Below are 23,046 nucleotides of genomic sequence, written 5' to 3'. Positions count from 1 at the left end.
AGAAGTAAATATGTGTGCTTTTTATGAAGTGAAAAGCAGAGGAGGAACATATGAAGGCATACAAGGGCTGTAATATTTTTTTTTTCTTTTGTACTGGAATTAAATGGTAACCATGCTTCAAACTACTAATTCCAGCTCTCAGAAATAAATCAATAAAAATCGCTTGACAACTGTATCCTCCTCGTAACCGGCTTCAGTACAATAGGCGCAAAAGCCGGTTACGAGGAGGATAGAAAAATTACACAGATCACAAGAACATGGTGATGTTACTGATGACAAAAAAGGGGAGGGGCTTAACTGACATTTTGAAACGGCTGCGGCGCGAACAGTAAGTTATTTTACTGGCAAACACAATATATTACAAAACTGGGCTACATTGGTAAATGATGATTGATGGAGCGTTAATATGTATAACTTAAAACGTTTTTTTTGGGTTGACTGTCCCTTTAAGAATTCCTAAGATAAGCATAAGGTATGAACTATATAAGTTTATACTTTTAAGAAATATTAGGCATACTTGTTAAACCTATGGTTCTTATCTGCCATCAAAATCTATGTTTCCATGTCTGTTTCTATATATCTTTGTCCCACGCTCCCTAAAGAAGCCAAAAAGCTAAATCTGTAACTTAGGTTTTAAAAGTTCTCCAAATTGCCTAAACCAGCTGTTTGATTTGCAGCTTTTGCTGGTTATAAAATTAGCTTTTTGGCTTGTTTAGAGAGTGTGAGAAAAGCCCAATTCTCCCCAAAATCAAGACGTGATTATAAATATAAATACGATAAAAAACAAGTGTGAGCAATTTTACAAAGACAATCATAACGTACAATGCAGATATAATAAAGTATAAATAACAGACACAAATTTTAAAGAAAAAAAAAAAAGTTTTATTGAAATAACCTGTGAAGCATTTCACGGCACTGAGGCTCTTACAATTTATAAAAGTGAAAAGTACATAACTTTTGATTAATAAAGTGTTTTGGTATAGGGAAGGCAGTTTCAAAACCACATACATTTATTTTCACAGTTGACATAGGTTTTGTTTTATTTCCTTTTTGTTTTTTTTAATAATAGTTGTTTTAGAAAAAAAAAAAAACATATAAAAATATCAACATTTAAAAATTGAGTTTAAAAAGTAAACAAATGTTATAGGTTAAAAAAAATTAAATTAATATGTAACAATGATGGGTAAAAATACTAGAACCTATCTTAAAAAAACATATATCTAACTCCTCAAACAAATCAACAGCCACGTAGCATATTTACTTTTTTATTGGCACTTTCAGTAGCTTTTATCTATAGTTTGGCTACGGATCACATATTGTATTCAAATTAATTTTCCTGTATTATTGCCCATCAATATTAGACATATATATTAGATATCAAGGATATCACTACACTAAAGCACCATATCCATTTTGTATCCTAAGTCATATTATACAGATAAAAATAAAAGCACTTTTGTGATGTAACAGTTTGGATTTCAGATCCACATTGTCCGATTTTAAAGGGACACTGAACCCATATTTTTTCTTTTGTAATTCAGAAAGAGCATGCAATTTTAAGCAACTTTCTAATTTACTCCTATTATCAATTTTTATTCATTCTCTTGCTATCATTATTTGAAAAAGAAGGCATCTAAGCTTTTTTTTGGTTTCAGTACTCTGGACAGCACTTTTTTTATTGGTGGATGAATTTATCCACCAATCAGCAAAGACAACCCAGGTTGTTCACCAAAAATGGGCCGGCATCTTAACTTACATTCTTGCATTTCAAATAAAGATACCAAGAGAATGAAGAAAATTTGATAATAGGAGTAAATTAGAAAGTTGCTTAAAATTTCATGCTCAATCTGAATCACAAAAGAAATTTTTTGGGTACAGTGTCCCTTTAAGTCAAAGGACGATTATTTCTATTTTTTTACACATAAAAACAATTCTTCAAAAATACAGTAGTAAAAAAAAACTGAGGTAAAAAATCTTTACAAATTATATTTTATGTCTTTTTATTGCAATGGAATATTGTGTAGTAGTATTCATCTTTATTCTTTATTTTCTTTTTGATCCTTTTAATACAGTCAGTAGTGACATGGGAAGATCTTAATTTCCCTGGAATTTTTCTTTTATCAGTTTCTGCATTTTCTTTGTTTTACTTTTTCCCTAAAATAGAAATATAGAATTAGAGAAGTTTATATTTGTGCATGCAATGAACCTTCATTATAGCCCATGGTGAGATTATTTGCCTAGATCAATAGGTTATCTATATTATTCTGATTTATGGTGAGATAGCTCTGTTGTAAATTGTATAAACACAAATTTATTGGTACTTTTTTGTTAAGCTCATCCCTTGCCAATGTCAAATCTAATACTCTGTAATTCTGTATAATTTGGATTTGATATGTATAATACAAAGGGATAGAAAGATCAAAATTGAAATGTGCCTTGGAGCATTTTATTACAAAAGTACGTTATTGCTGTTTTTCAGTAGCATATGCACATATGCTGTGAGTACCCTGTGCACCAGCATTCAAACACACCTTTATTTATCTCACACATAACAGGTGGGCTGTTTCATGTATGTGGCTGCATAAATCGAACCACTGAATATATGGTTTATTTAACCCCTTAATGACCAGTGATGTACCCTGTACATCGCTGGCCTTTCTATGGGGGTGTCTTTTTCAATAGCTCGTCTCAAGCCTGCAGGAGGGAGTCTAATATCACGGGTCTAATAGCGAGCAGCAAGACCGTGCTATTAGACCCTCCCTCCTTCAGGCTTGCTAAAATAGCGAGGTCTCGCCACTGGCGGTGAGAACACGCTACTGAAAAAGACACTCCATAAAAAGACCAGCAACATACAGGGTACGTCACTGGTTATTAAGGGGTTAAATAAACCATATATTCAGTGGTGCGATTTATGCAGGTTGTGTGATAGGCAAATCAGGTCAGTGTTGTTACTTTGAATAATAAAAACTATTATTTAAAGAAACATGAAAACCAAAAATTTTCTTTTATGATTTAGATAGAGAATGCAATTTTAAACAACATTCCAATTCACTTATATTATCTAATTTGCTTCTTTCTTTAGATATCCTTTGATGAAGAAATAGCAATGCACATGGGTGAGCCAATCACACGAGGCGTCTATGTGCAGCCACCAATCAGCAGCTACTGAGCCTATTTAGATATGCTTTTCAACAAATTATATCAAGGGAATGAAGCAAATGAGATAATAGTAGTCAATTAGAAAGTTGTTTAAAATTGCATGCTCTTTCTAAATCATGTCCCTTATATGTTGCTAGCTGGTGAAGTACAGACATAGAACAATAAGGTTAATGTATCACTCGAATTCCCAGGTAAAATGTAGCTTTTACTCAGAAAGCACCTTGCTATAAAGGGACATTGTACTCAAAAAAAACCCACACAAAAACAGTGTGTGTGGTTTTTTTTGTAAAAGCTTTTTACATTTAAATTGAAACGAATACAGATGTATCAATTGTGTGTTGCCTACTAATGCTCACTAGCATTTCCTACTTATGCTTATTGGCTAACAGGTACTTCCTGTTTATGCTCATTGGTTGATAGATTCCTGCTAATGTTGACTCATAGCTTTTCTTTTTTTTTTCCTATCAAAAAATGTCTACTGACAAAAAAAATTAAGTACAGTGTCCCTTTAAGTTAACAAAAAATTAACAAATTCATAAGTATAAACTAATCTCACCTGTTGGACAATAAGGATAAACTGCTGTTATTCCGTAGAGATGGGATCGCTGTTCAGGAAGATATTCATCTACTATTTGTCCATTTTCTTTATTAATTGATATTACACCATCCCTGCCAATAAATAATGACACTTTTTAAGTTTAGCTTTTGCACTCTTTTCTAACTTTAAAAAGGACCTATCACCACCCCCCACACACACTCACATACACCCCCCCACACACACATACTCTCACGTGCACACACACTCATCCCCCCACACATACTTTCTCACACATACTCACAAACACACATACACACACATACACCCCCCCCCACACACACCACCAAACAGACACACACACATACTCTCACATGCACACACACACATACACTAACATACACCCCCCACACACACACACATACTCACACACACCACCAAACAGACACACACACATACTCTCACATGCACACACATACTCTCACACACTCACACACACATAAACATAAGATGTCTTAGGTATGCAAATAATAGGAAGGAATTTTACACTTCTGAGATTGTCATATATGGTCTAACTTAATATTAGCATATAACTATTAAATTCTCCCAACACATAGAACCAAAAATACAAATATATGTCATGTAAGGAATACTCTTTACATCCATACATATAGTTTAAATTATGTTCCAGCTTTACTGCTGATCATAGGGCTTAGTTGGGAGATAGCGTAGATATAATCCCTGAAAAATATTCCTTGGCAAGAGCAAACCTACAATGTAAGTTTTTATGTCACAGATAGAGCACACTCTACTGCACCAGTTAAACACCTGCGGGTCTATTTATCAAGCTCCGAAAGGAGCTTGATGACCCGTAGGCTCTCCAGAAACACTAAAGACCGCTGCTCCATAACCTGTCCGCCTGCTCTGAGGCGGCGGACAGAAATCAACCTGATCGAATACGACACCCCCTGCTAGCGGCCAATTGGCCGCAAATCTGCAGGGGGCGGCATTGCACCAGCAGTTCACCAGAACTACTGGTGCAATGATAAATGCTGACAGCGTATGCTGTCTGCATTTATCGATGTGCAGCGGACATGGTTCGCTATAGCGGATCATGTCCGTCCGGCGTCCGCACAATGATAAATGGTGGCCCTGGTGTCTATAAAGATGGTAATATTATATATAGCAAGATGAAGTCAGACATAAAGTGAGGGGGCTACATCATTATGTGTTATATACTAAGCTTTAGCTATCCTATACTGACATATTGCCTACACTTAAAGTAATGTTAAACACCTTGTAATTAGAAGACATTAATGTGGTGTTGCTAAACAATAACATATTAGCCAAGTCTTCAACTTTAGAAAACAAAATAACATGCTTTTTACTGCAATTATTTATCACTAGCCAAACTCCACCCACCATTTACCTTCTCTGGAGGCTTTAGTCCTCTGACAACAGGGCTAGCCCTGGTTATAATGTAAGTATAAAGTACATTGTTTTGTAGTTGTTATCAGCTAAAGCCAATTATGGACATATATGTAGCAGGGTTAGCCTTAATAAGTCAGCAGGGTGCAGTTTAAGTTCTGGGGATTATAAATTGCTCAATTTTCAGAGATAAATTATATGGAAAGGGTGCAAATATACGGCAAAGTTGTTTCATTATGCATAACTAAACATTTTATATCAAAATATTAAGGTGTTTACTGCCCCTTTAACTCCCCTCTGGTTGACATCTGCTATTCATTGTTTGGACCTATGATGCCTACTGAGATGTGTTTACACTTAAAGATATGCAACCACTTGGAACTGCCTTAAAGGGACATAATACTCATATGCTGCATCACTTTCAAGTGTTTAAACATTTGGGTATTATGGCCCTTTAAGTAATGGGTTGGTAACTCAGTAATCTATAATACAAAATCATGTAAGGTCAATTGCCAAATAGATAATATTTACTAGTACATAAATGTGCCATTTCTACATCACTGTGTCTAGCTTTGATCAGAGATAAGGCTGCACCTAGCACAAACTGGGTATATTTGCTGATGCCATCATATTTTGTTTCTCCATATTTTGAGACCTAGAAGCTGTCTCTTCATCTCTTGAGCCCAATTGAATTTAACACGCATGGGGATATCGCGACTTCATAGCTCTGGTTAACTGTTACGCTAGAATAAAAGCTATCACAAAGCACATTAATATACACATATATATATATATATATATATATATTTGTACATATGTATTTATATGTGTATTTATGTATTTACAAACATATATACATACATATAAACACGTAAAAACATATGTATGCATATAAGTGCATTGGAGCATCGATCTTTCATGTTTTCATCTATTTGACTGCAAAGGTTTTTTTTATATACAGTATATATATATATATATATATATATATACACACATATACACACACACATGTGTATTTATGTGTTTATATGTGTATATATGTCTGTAAATACATATACGCATATAAATACATATATACATATGTAAACACATATACACTATATATATATATATATATATAAATATCCACAACAGGTACACTCACTGTTACTTAGATCATCCGCCGGGGTGCTGCATGAAAAACATATGGTTATATCAATCAACCCCAAAAGGAAGAGAAGGCGCTTCACTCTCCGGTCTTCGCAAAATTTCTTTAATTTCAATTTACAACATCATTCGAAAATTCCCCAAACGTTTCGATACCAGTTGGTATCTTTGTCAATGGGCATTTAAAACATATCCGTCCCAAGAAAAAGTTCCTAACCTAACCAAAAACTACTCACCTATAAGTACCCATAATGTGTCTCTGTCACTTCCGGTGTATCGGAAGCCGCCCCCGAACGCGCATGTCCGGCCTTGCACTGGCCACATGGCTAATTTCCATATATCAACACACGCGATGACGCTTACACTTCTATCACGCATAACATCTCTACTCAATGCGCATGTCAGGGTGGCGGTAGTTCCGATGACATCGGACTAACTAATACAAGTACAAATACTTCTAATCACCATAGTGAAATACCCTATATATACAAATATTTTAAAAACATTATCATCATACTAATTAAGATCCCAAACGGATCTGGTACCTGTGTCATTAAAGCTGCAATTGATTCTCAAAACACACTAACTTTCAAATGTATTACCTAACATAAGATCCATTATTATCATTAATGGCTAAGAAAGACATTAAAGTCCATTATTATCATTAATGGCAAAGAAAGACATTAAAGTCCAATTGTATATTTAGTCCCTTCGGAGCCACTTCGTATTTCTGTCTCCCCCCCTCCGTAGGGGGGGCACGTGATCAATAAGCAGACTATGCTTATTGATCACGTGCCCCCCCCTACGGAGGGGGGGAGACAGAAATACGAAGTTACTAAAGGTTGAGAACTCCTTGATCTACCGCCTGGTTACGGTGGCTCCGAAGGGACTAAATATACAATTGGACTTTAATGTCTTTCTTTGAATGGGATGTCTATGATTTATCGGTCTAGGGCATCGATAACAAAAGGATGGACTTGTCCTTGTTACGTATATACAAAGTCTCTGAATCAACTGTGTTTAATGCATTGCTGTGGCCTAAATAATGTTTCTCACTATACTCCACTAGACATGAATAACAGATATGGGTTACTAATGATTGTAATTTGATGCATGTATCTATTCAAAATAGTTAATAATGTTAGGTAATACATTTGAAAGTTAGTGTGTTTTGAGAATCAATTGCAGCTTTAATGACACAGGTACCAGATCTGTTTGGGATCTTAATTAGTATGATGATAATGTTTTTAAAATATTTGTATATATAGGGTATTTCACTATGGTGATTAGAAGTATTGGTACTTGTATTAGTTAGTCAGATGTCATCGGAACTACCGCCACCCTGACATGCGCATTGAGTAGAGATGTTATGCGTGATAGAAGCGTAAGCGTCATCGCGTGTGTTGATATATGGAAATTAGCCACGTGGCCAGTGCAAGGCCGGACATGCGCGTTCGGGGGCGGCTTCCGATACACCGGAAGTGACAGAGACACATTATGGGTACTTATAGGTGAGTAGTTTTTGGTTAGGTTAGGAACTTTTTCTTGGGACGGATATGTTTTAAATGCCCATTGACAAAGATACCAACTGGTATCGAAACGTTTGGGGAATTTTCGAATAATGTTGTAAATTGAAATTAAAGAAATTTTGCAAAGACCGGAGATTGAAGCGCCTTCTCTTCCTTTTGGGGTTGATTGATATCACTATATATATATATATATATATATATATATATATACACACATACTGTATATAACCTGAGAATTCATATATTTGAGCCCTTATAACTTTTTTATGCAATATTTTTTTATAATAATTTTTATCAGATAGTGCACTGAGCTCATGGTAATTATTTTAGCGTAAATCGTGATTGCACTCACGCGTTTGCATTTACTTTCAACTTGTAATATGAGCAGAATTTAACTTGCGCGCAAACGGCAGTGAAAACCCGTTATAGGTTGTGTGAAAATTATAGCGCTTTACTCGTAATATAGCCCATATGTTCAATTTGATTATAAAATATGCACCCAGGACACTGTTCAGCCCTGAACTCACCTCCTCCAGTCTGTATGGTAGAAGTAATGTGCATATGCAACAACACTGAACGGATAATTAAGGTTACTTTGTATTACACGCCTTCCAGTTCCATTTGGTAAAATGCATTCTAGCTTTTTTGTTCCTTAAAAACAAAACAAAATAACAACAAATGATTAAACATGTCAGTGTATTTGAAATAATTATTTATTTAATTACAGGGTAAGGACAAGTTTATATTTTGTAGAACAATTAAACTTGTAATTGTGTTTGAAAATATTTAATTAAAATACAATACAATATATTTACCAATAGAAAACAATTTCAGCAATAAAAATAAATATCCATAGATGGCATGCTAAATGTAGGCAACAGACTATGATTAAAAAATTCGTAATACCTGCATCTGCCCAACAGATTTGTTTAGAAAATGGGTCAAACGTTAAGCCGTTGGGTAAGCCAATGTTATCGTTAACTAGAATTCTCCTGTTGGATCCATCTACAAAAGAGGTCTCAATTTTAGGTGCCTCTCTGTTCCAATCTGTCCAGTAAAGGTTCCTGTGGAGGAAGGGAGGAATATTAGCAATTATTTAGTAGACAGGAGGCTGTATCTAATTATGATGAAAAACCCCAGACTCTCTCATTAGGCTCTTTTGTAGAGCAAATTATTATCTTGTTTGAAGTTACCTTGAAAGAACATCTGAGAACATTTGTTTTTTTACAGTGGACAAAATCAAGCAAAGCCACTGCATACTATGTGCACCATTAAGTCATTTATTGTTTGGTTAAATAAATATTTTTTTAGGTAATTAAATATATTGACATGTAAATGTGCATGATGCCTGATCAACATCTTGTAAATATAAGGCTATCGATACCAGAATAATTTAAACAGATGTGAGATATATACACTTCTTTTACCATGACAACTGTGTTTTAGTTTTGTAACATTTCTCCTTCACATCAACATTTAGAATACTGTATATCTTTAAACAGAGTAAATATTGTTTAGAAGTGAATGTGTAAGGTTATAGGATGAGTTCTCCATATCTCAATAAAAACAGTGCAGCCTCTAGAACAAGGCTGAGCAACTGGAGGACCATGGGCCATGAGACCTTCTGCACTAGTTTTTGAGGGCCCTGAGAAAAAGAAGAAATAAAATTGTGTACTTTGGGTACTTCTAGAGGTTAGAGAATGAAGGTGGCCACAACTCAATCGAGTCCTTTGTAGAGGAGAATAGCAGCAAGAGGATACCCTGCAACCTTACCTAACTAGCCCAGTATCTATGAAAATAGGAAATACATAGCCATCAATTCATATGTGGCGCTTGAGGCTTCTAACATATTGATCTTCAGCACCCACGTGTTAAGTAGTTAGAGTTAAGGTTAATCAACCTCAGAGATAGTCACTATGATTACCCAGCCTATGGCCTAGTTTACATTTAAGTGGTAAAGTTTGGAAACTGGTGGTAAAATAAAAATGTTTCTAGACTTTAATGGAGATAAATGTTTTTACCACCAGTTTCCATACTTTACCACCGCAACTGAAACTAGGCCTAAGTTCTGTGCATGTGTCCTAGAATTCTGAGGACTGAGATTGACAACTAGTGCTCTAGAGGGCTGAAATCATTTCTACACACAGAGTGACTTTCATTGGCTGATGTCTCTCTGATAGACACAAAAGGCTAACTGTTATGGGTGTCAGTTAAATAAACATGAATGATTGACAGGTATAGTTGGCTGGTACTGTAAGCAATCTAGCAGGGTTTCTTGAGGACATTGTTAGGTATAATTCAGTATGTTATTGACAGCAGTAGAGTCCAAGCAGAAGCAATCAATCTTCAATGTATTGCTCAGTGACATGGGACTAATTCTGGCAGCTAACAGTGGCTTCTGTTTCTAAGCATGTTAGATATTATATGTACATACAAGAATGTGATACAATATTCCTTGGGATAGCACACAGATCTCTTCCAACAGAAATTATGGAGTGATTTTTTTTGTAAACTATTTCCTTTTTTTAATATAAAATACAGACATACACACAAGCAAAAACTAAGAATTTGGCCACAGGTTGATTAGAATGTTTAAGAGACACAGAGAAGGTATAACAGATCACAAAGCGTATCACTGGTAGGGAGGTTCCTTAGTCTTCAGTTGTTCTACATATGCGTAACTAAAAGATGGGTACAATCTGGCTTCACGCTCTTAACTTTTACAATGTCTAAAGCAGAAATAACTCTGCTGCGTGTGCTTTTTAAACAGATATTTACCTTTAAAGCAGTGGGAGCAGGGAGTATTATTCTGGACAGTATATCCTTTAAAGTACTGTTTGGAATATTATAATTTCTTGAGCAGTGTAGCGGGCGCATTAGTCTAATAGATGTCCTACATGAATTACGTACGTCCTTCTTATAAGTGAAAACAGACATCTACATCTCCAATAAGATTAATAAGGAATTATGTGAAATTCTACAGAATCTGTATCTTCTCACCAGACAAGCCCTAGAGCCTAGCTGTACTCATCAGTGTCATTTAAAGATTATTAATGTTGTATGCGGTGTATGGGGAAGGTACTTCACGTCTGATTAAACTTTATTCATTGTGACTTAGAGCCTTGTATCTGTATCTGTCACTTGTATTTGTCATAAAGCCAACTAAACTGGGGACATTACACCTCCCATTTGTTTCTTACTTTTTACAAAGGATATCAAGTTTTGTGCACACGTTACTAGACATACTGTACATTTCTGTAACTCGTTTAAAAGTCAAAACATCCGCATGACATGGAAAAATGTTTTTGTAAAAGTTAAAGAAAATAGACAGTTTTTAAAGGGGCCATAATAATTCAAAATGTACATGATCTAACTCTAACTCAATAGAGTATCTCATTTTAAGACTTTTGATTCTGCACTTAACCCCAGCAAAGGGTACCACTTGAAAACCAAGAGCACTGCTGTTCCCAAGCAGAAGCTGAAGCTGATCCAACCACGACTCAGATGTGTAACTAGCGCTGGTGATTATATCAGTGGCGGTTTCTGTTTGGGACAGCAGTGCTCTGTGGGTCCAAAGTAGTACTTCTACTGTGTGTTTAACCACTTTGCAATGCCTATCAGCGCTATGATATAATGCAGTTACTTTACCCTCTGATAGCGTCCACAGTGATGGCGCGGGGATTCACCAGCTCTGTATCAAACAGAATCTTCCTCTCTGAGCCATCCAGACGAGAACTCTCAATTTTATCAAGACCACTATCAGTCCAAAATATTGTTCTACGCAGGTAGTCAATGGCAAGGCCTTCTGTGCTTTGCAACCCTGAGACAAAGAAATGCCCTTCTTTACATTCAGTTACATTATACAAAGCTAGCCTTAAAATGTGATGTTTGTTATTCACTTGGAGGTCAAACATTTTAATAAATGTCTTAAAGGGACAATATACTGTAAAATCATGTATTTTCCCTTAATGACCTGTTATACTTACTGCAGAGTATTAAATGTATGGGAAATTGTTCCTTGATGTTTATTTTTTAATTTGATATGGTTGTTTTTGCTCCTTAAAAACTATCAAATATAGTCCTCAAGGATATGCCCCTTTAAATGGGCTGACCTTACAGAAAGTGCAGACTGGCTCTTGTTATCTCCTTCTGCAGACAAATCCTAACAGTACGGTATGCTGTAATATTCATCCCCCTTAATGTTCACAGTCATCCATTTTACCTGCTGGAGTGTATTAAATTGTTTAAAAATATATTTTTTGCCTTTATTTTGCCATTTAAAGTATCTGATTTTCTCTGTTGTATCCGTACCTAAACTGAAAATTTCAGTACTTAAAGTACTGGTTATAGAAAAGCTATGTAAACAAGTTGGCAAATAAATTACACTCCCAGGTTATTTTTTGGGGAGATAGGTATTAAAATATTCATTTTCAATTACTCTCTCTAAGTATTGGCTTTTGTGTAAACAAACAGAGCTAAGATAAGGAGGACTTTACAGATAGACATACAGATAAGATAATGGTGTCTGCTCTTCCTGAAGGCATAGCCCATTTAAATTAGTTAGTTTAAACTTGTGAAAACAGCTATTTCATATATAAAATAAACTTAAATGAGTAATTTCCCATGCATTTTACACTCTGTAGCTGGTATAACAAGTCACTGGAAACAGATTAAGGGGAAACCAATTTAACAGTACACTGTCCTTTAAGTATTGAAATGGTAATTAAACCCCTGAGTGCTAATAACGGCTCAGAGCCGTCGCTAGCACTCAACTACCTTTTTGGCAATCTGAGGGTTCCCACCCACTCGGGCCTGCATAGTGACAGGCATTGCCGGGGCTTCCCATTACGTGCGGTGACGTCACGCGCAATGACGTGATGACGTCACTGCGCAACTTTATTTAAAATTGTCAATACAAAGTATAGGGAAAGGGGGCATGTTGCTTAGAAACCTGTATCTCAGGGATCTAAGCAGCTACAGACCCCCAAGACCCACCATTTGAAAGGTAATCGCCTATCCTTTCCAATGGTATAAGTGTTTAAGCACTCAAAGGGTTAAGACTGGGGGGTTCAATTAGCAAAACTAGCTATTTCAGATACAAAAAAAATCTCTTTCCTACCCCCCCACTTTGAGTTTAATGTATGCTGCTATCTCCTGTTTACATAGCTTTTCTAAATATAATACAACAGTATTTGTGTATTCAGTATAGGTGTCAGTCTCAACAGGCAAAACCAGCTATTTCAAATGACAAAATAAAGATAAATGAGCTTTTTGGAAACAAATGAATACACTCCAGTAGGTAAAATGAATCATTTGGGAACACATTAAAGGGCAGAACATTTTACAGGTGGTAGATACTTTATTAAATTGTCAACCAAAGAGCTCTCAAAAACTGTAAAATGCAAATGATGTATTTGGTAATATGAATGTAAATATATTTTATAGTGGTACAAGAATGAAAAATACCTGAATTTATGATCACTTCTGGCTCTGCTCCCGGTTCTAAACTTGCTCGGTTTATGGTGCGACCAGCGACATCTGACCAGTAAACCATCTTCTGCTGGCAGTCGTAATCTATCCCCACAACTATAGATCCCTGTCATGTGAAGAAAATGTGCGTCACCAAGTGCAGCTCTATACTCTATACTTATTGAAATAAAATGTATACAAGCTTGTTAATAAAATTCAACAACCTGTGCTAAAAATGTTATGTTACATTATGGATTTTCTTTTTTTGTTATTGTCTTGATGACTTGTTACCCTGGAAATCTTAATAAAGAATATATTTAAAAAATAAAATAAAAAATGAACAACCTGTTTAATATTATTGCAGTTTAGAGTAACACAAAGTTTTCATTGTAACGTTTAGCAACTCTATGCAGCTTATAGTAATAAAGTAGTTTTAGATGTAAATATTAGTAACATTTATAATTCTGTAGCTTTCACTGTCTTCTGATCGTGCCTGATTTAACTATCATCTATCTGTCTATCCTATCTATCTATTATCTAGACTATCTATCTATCTATTATCTAGACTATCTATCTATCTATCTATCTATCTATCTATCTATCTATCTATCTATCTATCTATCTATCTATTATCTAGACTATCTATCTATCTATTATCTAGACTATCTAGACTATCTATCTATCTATTATCTAGACTATCTATCTATCTATCTATCTATTATCTAGACTATCTATCTATCAATCTATTATCTAGACTATCTATCTATATATCTATTATCTAGACTATCTATCTATTATCTAGACCAGTGGTTCTCAACCAAAGTGACCTCAAGGCCCGGTAAATTTTAGCTAGACATGTCCGGGGCCCAGTAGTTTATTTATATATATATATATATATATATATATATATATATATATATATATAGTGAGCAGCAGAGGCGGGCTGATCAGCCAGGCAAATAGGACCTGGGCCGAGGGACCAGCAAGTAGGGGGGCCCACAAATGTTATCTCCATGGATCTTGGTGCATTCCTTAAGCTGGAGTTTTCAGTTGCCCTATCAGTAACTAAGCAAATAAGTGTGGGTTTAGTGGGGGCCCTGGCAGGGGTCTGTCGCTGTGAGGGCCATGGAGTGTGGGGTCTGGCCCTGGAGGTTGGGTGCCCTTTCTCTGGCCCTTAATGTTGGGGGTCCTGGCTCTGTAGGATGAGGGGCCTGTTGGGGGCAGGGCAGAAAGGCTACCATGTACATTTGCATACAATTTAATACATTTTGGTCAGTGTGAGACAGTGTTCCTGGGGCCTTGATTGGTCTCAGTCTGCACCTGGTTTGCAGTGGGGTAAGAGTGTGCAGTGGGGGCATGACAGGTCAGGGCCCACCAGCAGGGCTATCACGGCCCGGTACTGGGCCACGGCCCGGCTGTTGAGAAACCAGGATCTAGACTATCTATCTATTATCTAGACTATCTATCTATTATCTAGACTATCTATCTATCTATTATCTAGACTATCTGAAGACTCGCCAGAAACAGAGGCCATCAAGCTCCTTACGGAGCTTGATAACTAGAGGCCATTGTGTATATTATAGAAAAAAGTACTGCATTCCCTTTCTTCCAAGAGAAGAGTGCATTATCCCTTCTGATTCTATCTTTTTTTGCATTGGTGCACTAATTATCTTAGGGTCTGCACCATAAATAATATATGATATATTTTTTTAGTATATTTGTTATCCTTCCTTTTTTTCCTTCATTGTTTTGCTAATAATTTTGTATCCTACATAGAAATGGCAACCTTACACAAACCTTACACAAAATGCCTGAATTATCTGACATTTTATCTAAGTAACATAAAAATGATGGGCTAGATTATAAGTGGAGGGGTAGTTTGCACTCCCGCTCGCGCATTAAATCTGCTTAATTTCGGCTGTTTATGTGCGTTGGGTAGCGAGCATATTACAAGTTGAAATTAAAAAGTTTTCATTTGCGTGCCAACCCAGCACTCCCAAAAAGCCAAAGTTAGAATATTGCCACTGCATTAACATATTCCCCCGTAGACTTCAATAGAGTTGAAAAGTGGAAAAAGCCTAACACCAAACAAGTTATGCAAACCCAATTGCGTTTTCTCAAGTGCGCTAACCCGGCATGAAAAATGAATATTTCATATTCCAATGTTCTCCACATAGCAGAATATTTCCTGTTTATTCACAAATATATATATATATATATATATATATATATATATATATATATATATATATACACACATATATATATACAGGGAGTGCAGAATTATTAGGCAAATGAGTATTTTGACCACATCATCCTCTTTATGCATGTTGTCTTACTCCAAGCTGTATAGACTCGAAAGCCTACTACCAATTAACCTATATCAGGTGTGCATAATTATTATGCAACTTCATTTCCTTTGGCAAAATGGGTCAAAAGAAGGACTTGACAGGCTCAGAAAAGTCAAAAATAGTGAGATATCTTGCAGAGTGATGCAGCACTCTTAAAATTGCAAAGCTTCTGAAGCGTGATCATCGAACAATCAAGCGTTTCTTTCAAAATAGTCAACAGGGTCGCAAGAAGCGTGTGGAAAAACCAAGGCGCAAAATAACTGCCCATGAACTGAGAAAAGTCAAGCGTGCAGCTGCCAAGATGCCACTTGCCACCAGTTTGGCCATATTTCAGAGCTGCAACATCACTGGAGTGCCCAAAAGCACAAGGTGTGCAATACTCAGAGACATGGCCAAGGTAAGAAAGGCTGAAAGACGACCACCACTGAACAAGACACACAAGCTGAAACGTCATGACTGGGCCAAGAAATATCTCAAGACTGATTTTTCTAAGGTTTTATGGACTGATGAAATGAGAGTGAGTCTTGATGGGCCCGTGGCTGGATTGGTAAAGGGCAGAGAGCTCCAGTCCGACTCAGACGCCAGCAAGGTGGAGGTGGAGTACTGGTTTGGGCTGGTATCATCAAAGATGAGCTTGTGGGGCCTTTTCGGGTTGAGGATGGAGTCAAGCTCAACTCCCAGTCCTACTGCCAGTTTCTGGAAGACACCTTCTTCAAGCAGTGTTATAGGAAGAAGTCTGCATCCTTCAAGAAAAACATGATTTTCATGCAGGACAATGCTCCATCACATGCGTCCAAGTACTCCACAGCGTGGCTGGCAAGAAAGGGTATAAAAGAAGAAAATCTAATGACATGGCCTCCTTGTTCACCTGATCTTAACCCCATTGAGAACCTGTGGTCCATCATCAAATGTGAGATTTACAAGGAGGGAAAACAGTACACCTCTCTGAACAGTGTCTGGGAGGCTGTGGTTGCTGCTGCACGCAATGTTGATGGTGAACAGATCAAAACACTGACAGAATCCATGGATGGCAGGCTTTTGAGTGTCCTTGCAAAGAAAGGTGGCTATATTGGTCACTGATTTGTTTTTGTTTTGTTTTTGAATGTCAGAAATGTATATTTGTGAATGTTGAGATGTTATATTGGTTTCACTGGTAAAAATAAATAATTGAAATGGGTATATATTTGTTTTTTGTTAAGTTGCCTAATAATTATGCACAGTAATAGTCACCTGCACACACAGATATCCCCCTAAAATAGCTATAACTAAAAACAATCTAAAAACTACTTCCAAAACTATTCAGCTTTGATATTAATGAGTTTTTGGGTTCATTGAGAACATGGTTGCTGTTCAATAATAAAATTAATCCTCAAAAATACAACTTGCCTAATAATTCTGCACCCCCTGTACATACATACATACATACACAGTGTATGCACTCTTCGTGCCGCTCGGCTATTTTCATTGCCGCATTTATTCTTGTGCAACAGCAACACAGTAAAATGTGTAAATCCACAAGAACAAATGTGGCAACGAAAATTGCCGAGTGGCACGAAGAACTGCCTTCTTCCGCATTTGGAGGTGAATGAAACCTTCTGAATGCATGTGTCTAATCTATACATATATATATATATATTTATATATGTGTGTGATTATGTATAGATATATATATGTATAGACACATATAAATACATAAATATGTGTATGTACATATATATATATATATATATATACACACACACACACACACATACATATAAATCCATCTCTAGACATGTATATGTTTGTATCTCATATCTCATACCTCATATCTTTGAGCCCTTATTTTTATTAAATCATTTGTGTTGTTATGAGTGTAACTGTAATTTTAAATGTAATTTTGATGTGTTTTGTGCAACTTTTTAGTCGAGCGTAACAGTTAACCAGAGCACGGAAGTCACGTTATCTTGTTAAATTCAATTGCGCTTGAACTAACATGTTTACTTTCAACTAGTAATACGCACGCTACATCCGACGCATACAAAGAGTCACAATAAACACCTAATCACTCGCACGCAACAGTTAGCACCACTTGTAATCTAACCCTATATGTCAGATAAAAAAAATATTGTAGTGAGAAAGGAGGATGAAGACCAGGTATGTAACCAACAACAGCCAAGAAACACGTTTATTTAATTTATTCCCATCAGAGCAAGAAGGTTTGAAAGGTGGAACTGCAGAGCATGGAAACGGCATGTGTATCCTTTAAAGGTACAGTGTACAGTAAAATGGGTTTCTCCTTAATGTGTATACAATCACTTGTTATACCAGCTGCAGAGTTTAAAATGTAAGAGAAATTTTACCTTTAGGTATAATTTTGTATATGAAATAACTTTTACTGCTAATTAAAACCACAACCCAATAAAATAGGGTAAGCTAGCAGGGAAAGCAGGCTTCATTATATTTACTGTCTAATTATTTACACAAGTCCTCCTTATATTCTTGTTTACTGTTTACTCAAAGGCCAATACTGTGGGCCTGATATTCAAAGCCTCACCACTCCGGCAAGATATTCTAAGAAGTCTCGTCGGTACAGCAAGTCCCTTAAATTTTTTAGAAACACAAATTGTATCTTGATAAATGTTTATGTTGCTATGTAGTGCTCGTTATGTGAAACAGAGTCATCTACATTACAATACAAGGTTTAAAAAAAATCCCAAAGATGTTGTGTGATTTCTCTCCATGCTGGCGAGGTTTTTAATATCAGACCCTTAGAAAGAACAAAGGAAAATTAACATTTTAGTACCTCTCTTTTACAGATCCCTAATTGGAGAATTATTTTATCTGAACTTTCTTGTTTTGAAAGTTCAGAAATGTTCAGTATGGGTGGGGATACAATAGGCAAAATCAGCTATTTCAATTGAGAAAATAAAAGTCAAGGAGCTATTTGTAAAAATTTAATATACTCCAGTAGGTAAAAAGGATTATTGGGATCACATTAAAGATGAGGAAATATTAGTGAACACTGTCCCTTTAAGCTCTCTGAACCTGATATTTGTTTTATATGAAACAGCTGAGAGACAGATGTTAGCTGCAAAATCTCCTCCTACGTATGGCCTCACCAGAGAATGCACAGATATGCTGTAACCTAGATATGGCATTACAGCCTTGTGGGAAAAGATGGGCCTCTGATACGGCAACATGTAGAGTAATTAGACCCCAGATGTAAATGATTTTTCCTCTTCTTGAAATAATCATTCCCATGTGGTTGTAAATGCAAAAAAAACCCTGTTAAATCCTGATGGCAATTAAGGGGTTAAAAGAACATTAAAATCCAAATGTTTTCTTTCATGATTACGATAGAACATACAATTTTAAACAACTTTCCAATATACTTTTATTATCAAATTTTCTTTGTTTTCTTGCTATCTTTTCTTGAAAAGTAGGAAGTTAAGTTAAGGCGTACGCACGTGTGTCTGCATCACTATATGGGAATAGTTTTGCAACAATGTTTGCAACTATTTCCTGTCATGTAGTACTCTAAATAATCCCCCATAAAGTCTAACACGCCTCCAAAACTACGTAAAACCCCTATCCGCCACCAAACCCAACTAATAATTCCATTATTAACCCCTAAACTGCCAACATCACAACTACCTAATACAAATATTAACCCCTAAACCGCCAATCCCAACATCGCAACAACCTAATACAAATATTAACCCCTAAACCGCCAACCCCAACATTGCAACTACCTAATACAAATATTAACCCCTAAACCGCCAACCCCAACATCGCAACTACCTAATACACATATTAACCCCTATATCCGCCATCAAACCCACATCGCAATTACTTATTAACTATTAACCCCTAATCTGCCAATAACCCACAACGCAATCTAATCTATCTATTAACCCCTAATCCGCCAATAACCCACAACGCAATTTAATCTATCTATTAACCCCTAATCCGCCAATAACCCACAACGTAAATCGTTAAACACTAAGCCCCCTAACCTAACACCCCCTAAACTAACCCTATTACATGAATTAAACTAAAACTAAATTACAATAAAAAAAAACTAGCATTACTTTAAAAATTAAAAAAACTAAGTATAAATGAATCTAAAATTACAGAAAATAATAAAGCTAAATTTACATAAAATAAAAAAGAGAATTGCCAATAATTAAATGATTATACCTAATCCCCATGAAAATAAAAAAGCCCCCCCCCCCAAAATAAAATCACCCTCTAATCTAATGATAAACTACCAATAGCCCTTAAAAGGGCTTTTTGTAGGGCAATGCCCTAAGATAAACAGCTCTTTTACACAAAAAAGTCTAAGTCCCACCTAAAAGTCAAACCCCCCCACCCACCAAACCCCCCAAAATAAAAGCACCTAACACTAAAAAAAAACTAAACTACCCGTTGCCCTGAAAAGGGCATTTGTATGGGCATTGCCCTTAAAAGGGCATTTAGCTCTTTTGCTGCCCTTAAAAGGGCATTAAGAATAACAAGAAAAGCCCATCCCTAATCTAAATAAAAGAACCCCCCCCCAAAATCCCTTAAAAAACCCTAAGTCTAACCCCCAAGTAGTACTCACCTGTCCTGAAGTCCAGCAGAGAAAGGTCCTTTTCCAGGCGGTGAAGTCTTCTTTCAAGCGGCGACCTCTTCTTTCTTCTTCCAGGAACCAGCTGGCACGGAGCGGAGGGAGGGAGGAGCTGAAGACCGATGACCGCAGAGCTGAAGACCGGCGACCCTGGAACTGAAGACCGGCGACCCTGGAACTGAAGACCGGCGACCGTGGAGCCATGGAGCATGGAGGATCCTCTTCATACGATCTCCGCTGTACACTGAATAGGAATTCAAGGTACGCGATTAAAAATGGCGTCCATTGAATTCCTATTGGCCAAAGAGTTTCAGTAGCTTTCATCCTATTGGCTGATATGAACAGCCAATAGGATTTCAGTAGCTCTCATCCTATTGGCTGATTTGAATTTGAAGGCTCAAATTAGCCAATAGGAATTCAAGGGACGCCATTTTTAATCACGTACCTTGAATTCCTATTCAGTGTACAGCGGATATCGTATGAAGAGGATCCTCCATGCTCCATGGCTCCGGGGTCGCCGGTCTTCAGTTACAGGGTCGCCGGTCTTCAGCTCCGCAGCCATCGGTCTTCAGCTCCGCTCTCTGCTCTGCGCCGGCTGGTTTCTGGAAGAAGAAAGAAGAGGTCACCGCTTGGAAGAAGACTTCACCGCCTGGAATAGGACCTTATCCGCCGGACTTCAGGACAGGTGAGTACCACTTGGGGGTTAGACTTAGGGGTTTTTTAAGGGATTTTTGGGGGTTTCTTTTATTTAGATTAGGGATGGGCTTTTCTTAAAAGAGCTATTATTCTTAATGCCCTTTTAAGGGCAGCAAAAGAGCTATATGCCCTTTTAAGGGCAATGCCCATACAAATGCCCTTTTCAGGGCAACAGTTAGTTTAGGTTTATTTAGTGTTAGGTGCTTTTATTTTGGGTGGTTTGGTGGGTGGGGAGTTTGACTTTTAGGGGGGACTTATACTTTTTTGTGTAAAAGAGCTGTTTATCTTGGGGCATTGCCCTGCAAAAAAACCCTTTAAAGTGCTATTGGTAGTTTATCATTAGATTAGGGGGTCTTTTTATTTTGGGGGGATTTTTTATTTTCATAGGGATTAGGTATAATCATTTAATTATTGGCAATTCTCTTTTTTATTTTATGTAAATTTAGCTTTATTATTTTCTGTAATTTTAGATTCATTTATACTTAGTTTTTTTTTTTTAAAGTGATGCTAGGTTTTTTTTTATTGTAATTTAGTTTTAGTTTAATTCATGTAATGGGGTTAGTTTAGGGTGTGTTAGGTTAGGGGCTTTAGTGTTTAACTATTTACGTTGTGGGTTATTGGCGGATTAGGGGTTAATAGATAGATTAGATTGCGTTGTGGGTTATTGACAGATTGGGGTTAATAGATAGATTAGATTGCGTTGTGGGTTATTGGCGGATTAGGGGTTAATAGTTATGCAATTGCGGTGTGGGTTTGATGGCGGATATAGGGGTTAATAGTTTAATTAGGCATATTGCGTGGGGGGGTTGTCGGTTTAGGGGTTAATACTTTTATTAGTTGCGGTGTAGGTTTGATGGCGGATATAGGGGTTAATACACTTTATTAGTGATTGCGGTGGGGGGACTGCGGTTGACAGGTAGATAGATATTGCGCATGCGTTAGGTTATATTTTACAGGCAGTTACGGTGCTCCCATACTCAGCGCAAGGCCTGCTGCGGCTGCGTTGTTTGGCAAGGTGAAAATGGAGTAAAATGTCTCAATTTTCGCCACGTAAATCCTTGCGCTGAATATTGGATACCGATTTGCGACGTGGTCCAATGTTAGCTTATAGGAGTAAAAATTGCGGACGACGGGTGAAATAAACGTGCCGCATTTATATGCGGCGCCGTATATGTAATAGAAAAATTGCATAAAAACCAGCGAGGACGGCTTTTGCGGGCGACGTCGCATATGTAATGAAGCCCATTATTATATGCCAGCAACAGTGCAATAATAAAATGATTTAACATATGACGGAATAGATTACGAGTTGTGCGCATATTTGCGTTTCCGTGAACCTCTAATCTGCACTCAGTTTTGTTATTTCCGTGTGAGCTACTGAGTGCAAAGTTGGGAAGAGCAAATATAGCACCCTGAATCGCAGTTTAAATTTTTCCCCATATACTTCCATGGAGCCTCGTTTTTCATGCCGACAGTCTAACAGCCACAGCTAGTGTAACCTCGATCACAACTACATATTAATATATATGTATATGAATGTATACATCATATATGTGTATTCATACATATCTACACATATAAATACATAAATATAAATCTATATATTTATTTACATACAGTATCTCACAAAAGTGAGTACACCCCTCACATTTTTGTAAATATTTTATTATATCGTTTCATGTGACAACACTGAATAAATGACACTTTGCTACAATGTAAAGTAGAGAGTGTACAGCCTGTATAACAGTGTAAATTTGCTGTCCCCTCAAAATAACTCAACACACAGCCATTAATGTCTAAACTGTTGGCAACAAAAGTTAAACATCTAGTGATATGAACAAATGTCACATATGTTTGTTGTTAATGTTTTGTAATATATTCTTGTTTAATGACAAATATGTGATGTTTACAGTGTATAGATTTTGTGTCATGAGATTATCATAATCTACAGGTTTGCATGAACTACATAGGTCATGGTATTACGGTTAATGCAAATGTTTGTTATTGTGAAATATTCATGTGGCTATTTTGTTATGGGAATGTAGTCTTGCTCAATAGAATAAAACAGTTTTGGAGACCTCATAGACAGTGGGCGTTGTTGGGATTTTTTAGTGCAGTATAGGCCAGTCATGTAGAATTCCT

The 23,046-nt window shown here is 36.6% G+C and overlaps 1 protein-coding gene across 1 annotated transcript in view; it reads right to left on the bottom strand.

Moving 5' to 3' along the window:
• Positions 1–859: 859 nt before the first annotated feature.
• The window catches only part of NID2 (nidogen 2), a 109,951-nt gene continuing 87,764 nt past the window's right edge, over positions 860–23,046 (bottom strand). Inside the window, exons 19-24 of the mRNA XM_053697620.1 lie at positions 13,264–13,393; positions 11,446–11,617; positions 8,704–8,861; positions 8,325–8,448; positions 3,716–3,828; positions 860–2,154 (exon numbers count right to left, since the gene is read on the bottom strand). Coding sequence (XP_053553595.1) covers positions 2,144–2,154; positions 3,716–3,828; positions 8,325–8,448; positions 8,704–8,861; positions 11,446–11,617; positions 13,264–13,393 — 708 coding nt within the window. The 3' untranslated portion in view covers positions 860–2,143. The remainder of the gene's footprint in view (positions 2,155–3,715; positions 3,829–8,324; positions 8,449–8,703; positions 8,862–11,445; positions 11,618–13,263; positions 13,394–23,046) is intronic.

Source organism: Bombina bombina, chromosome 1 (assembly GCF_027579735.1).
Source record: "Bombina bombina isolate aBomBom1 chromosome 1, aBomBom1.pri, whole genome shotgun sequence".
Lineage (NCBI taxonomy): Eukaryota > Metazoa > Chordata > Amphibia > Anura > Bombinatoridae > Bombina > Bombina bombina.
The sequence above is the reverse complement of the archived record's forward strand: the minus strand, read 5'-3'. Positions and strand labels throughout refer to the sequence as shown.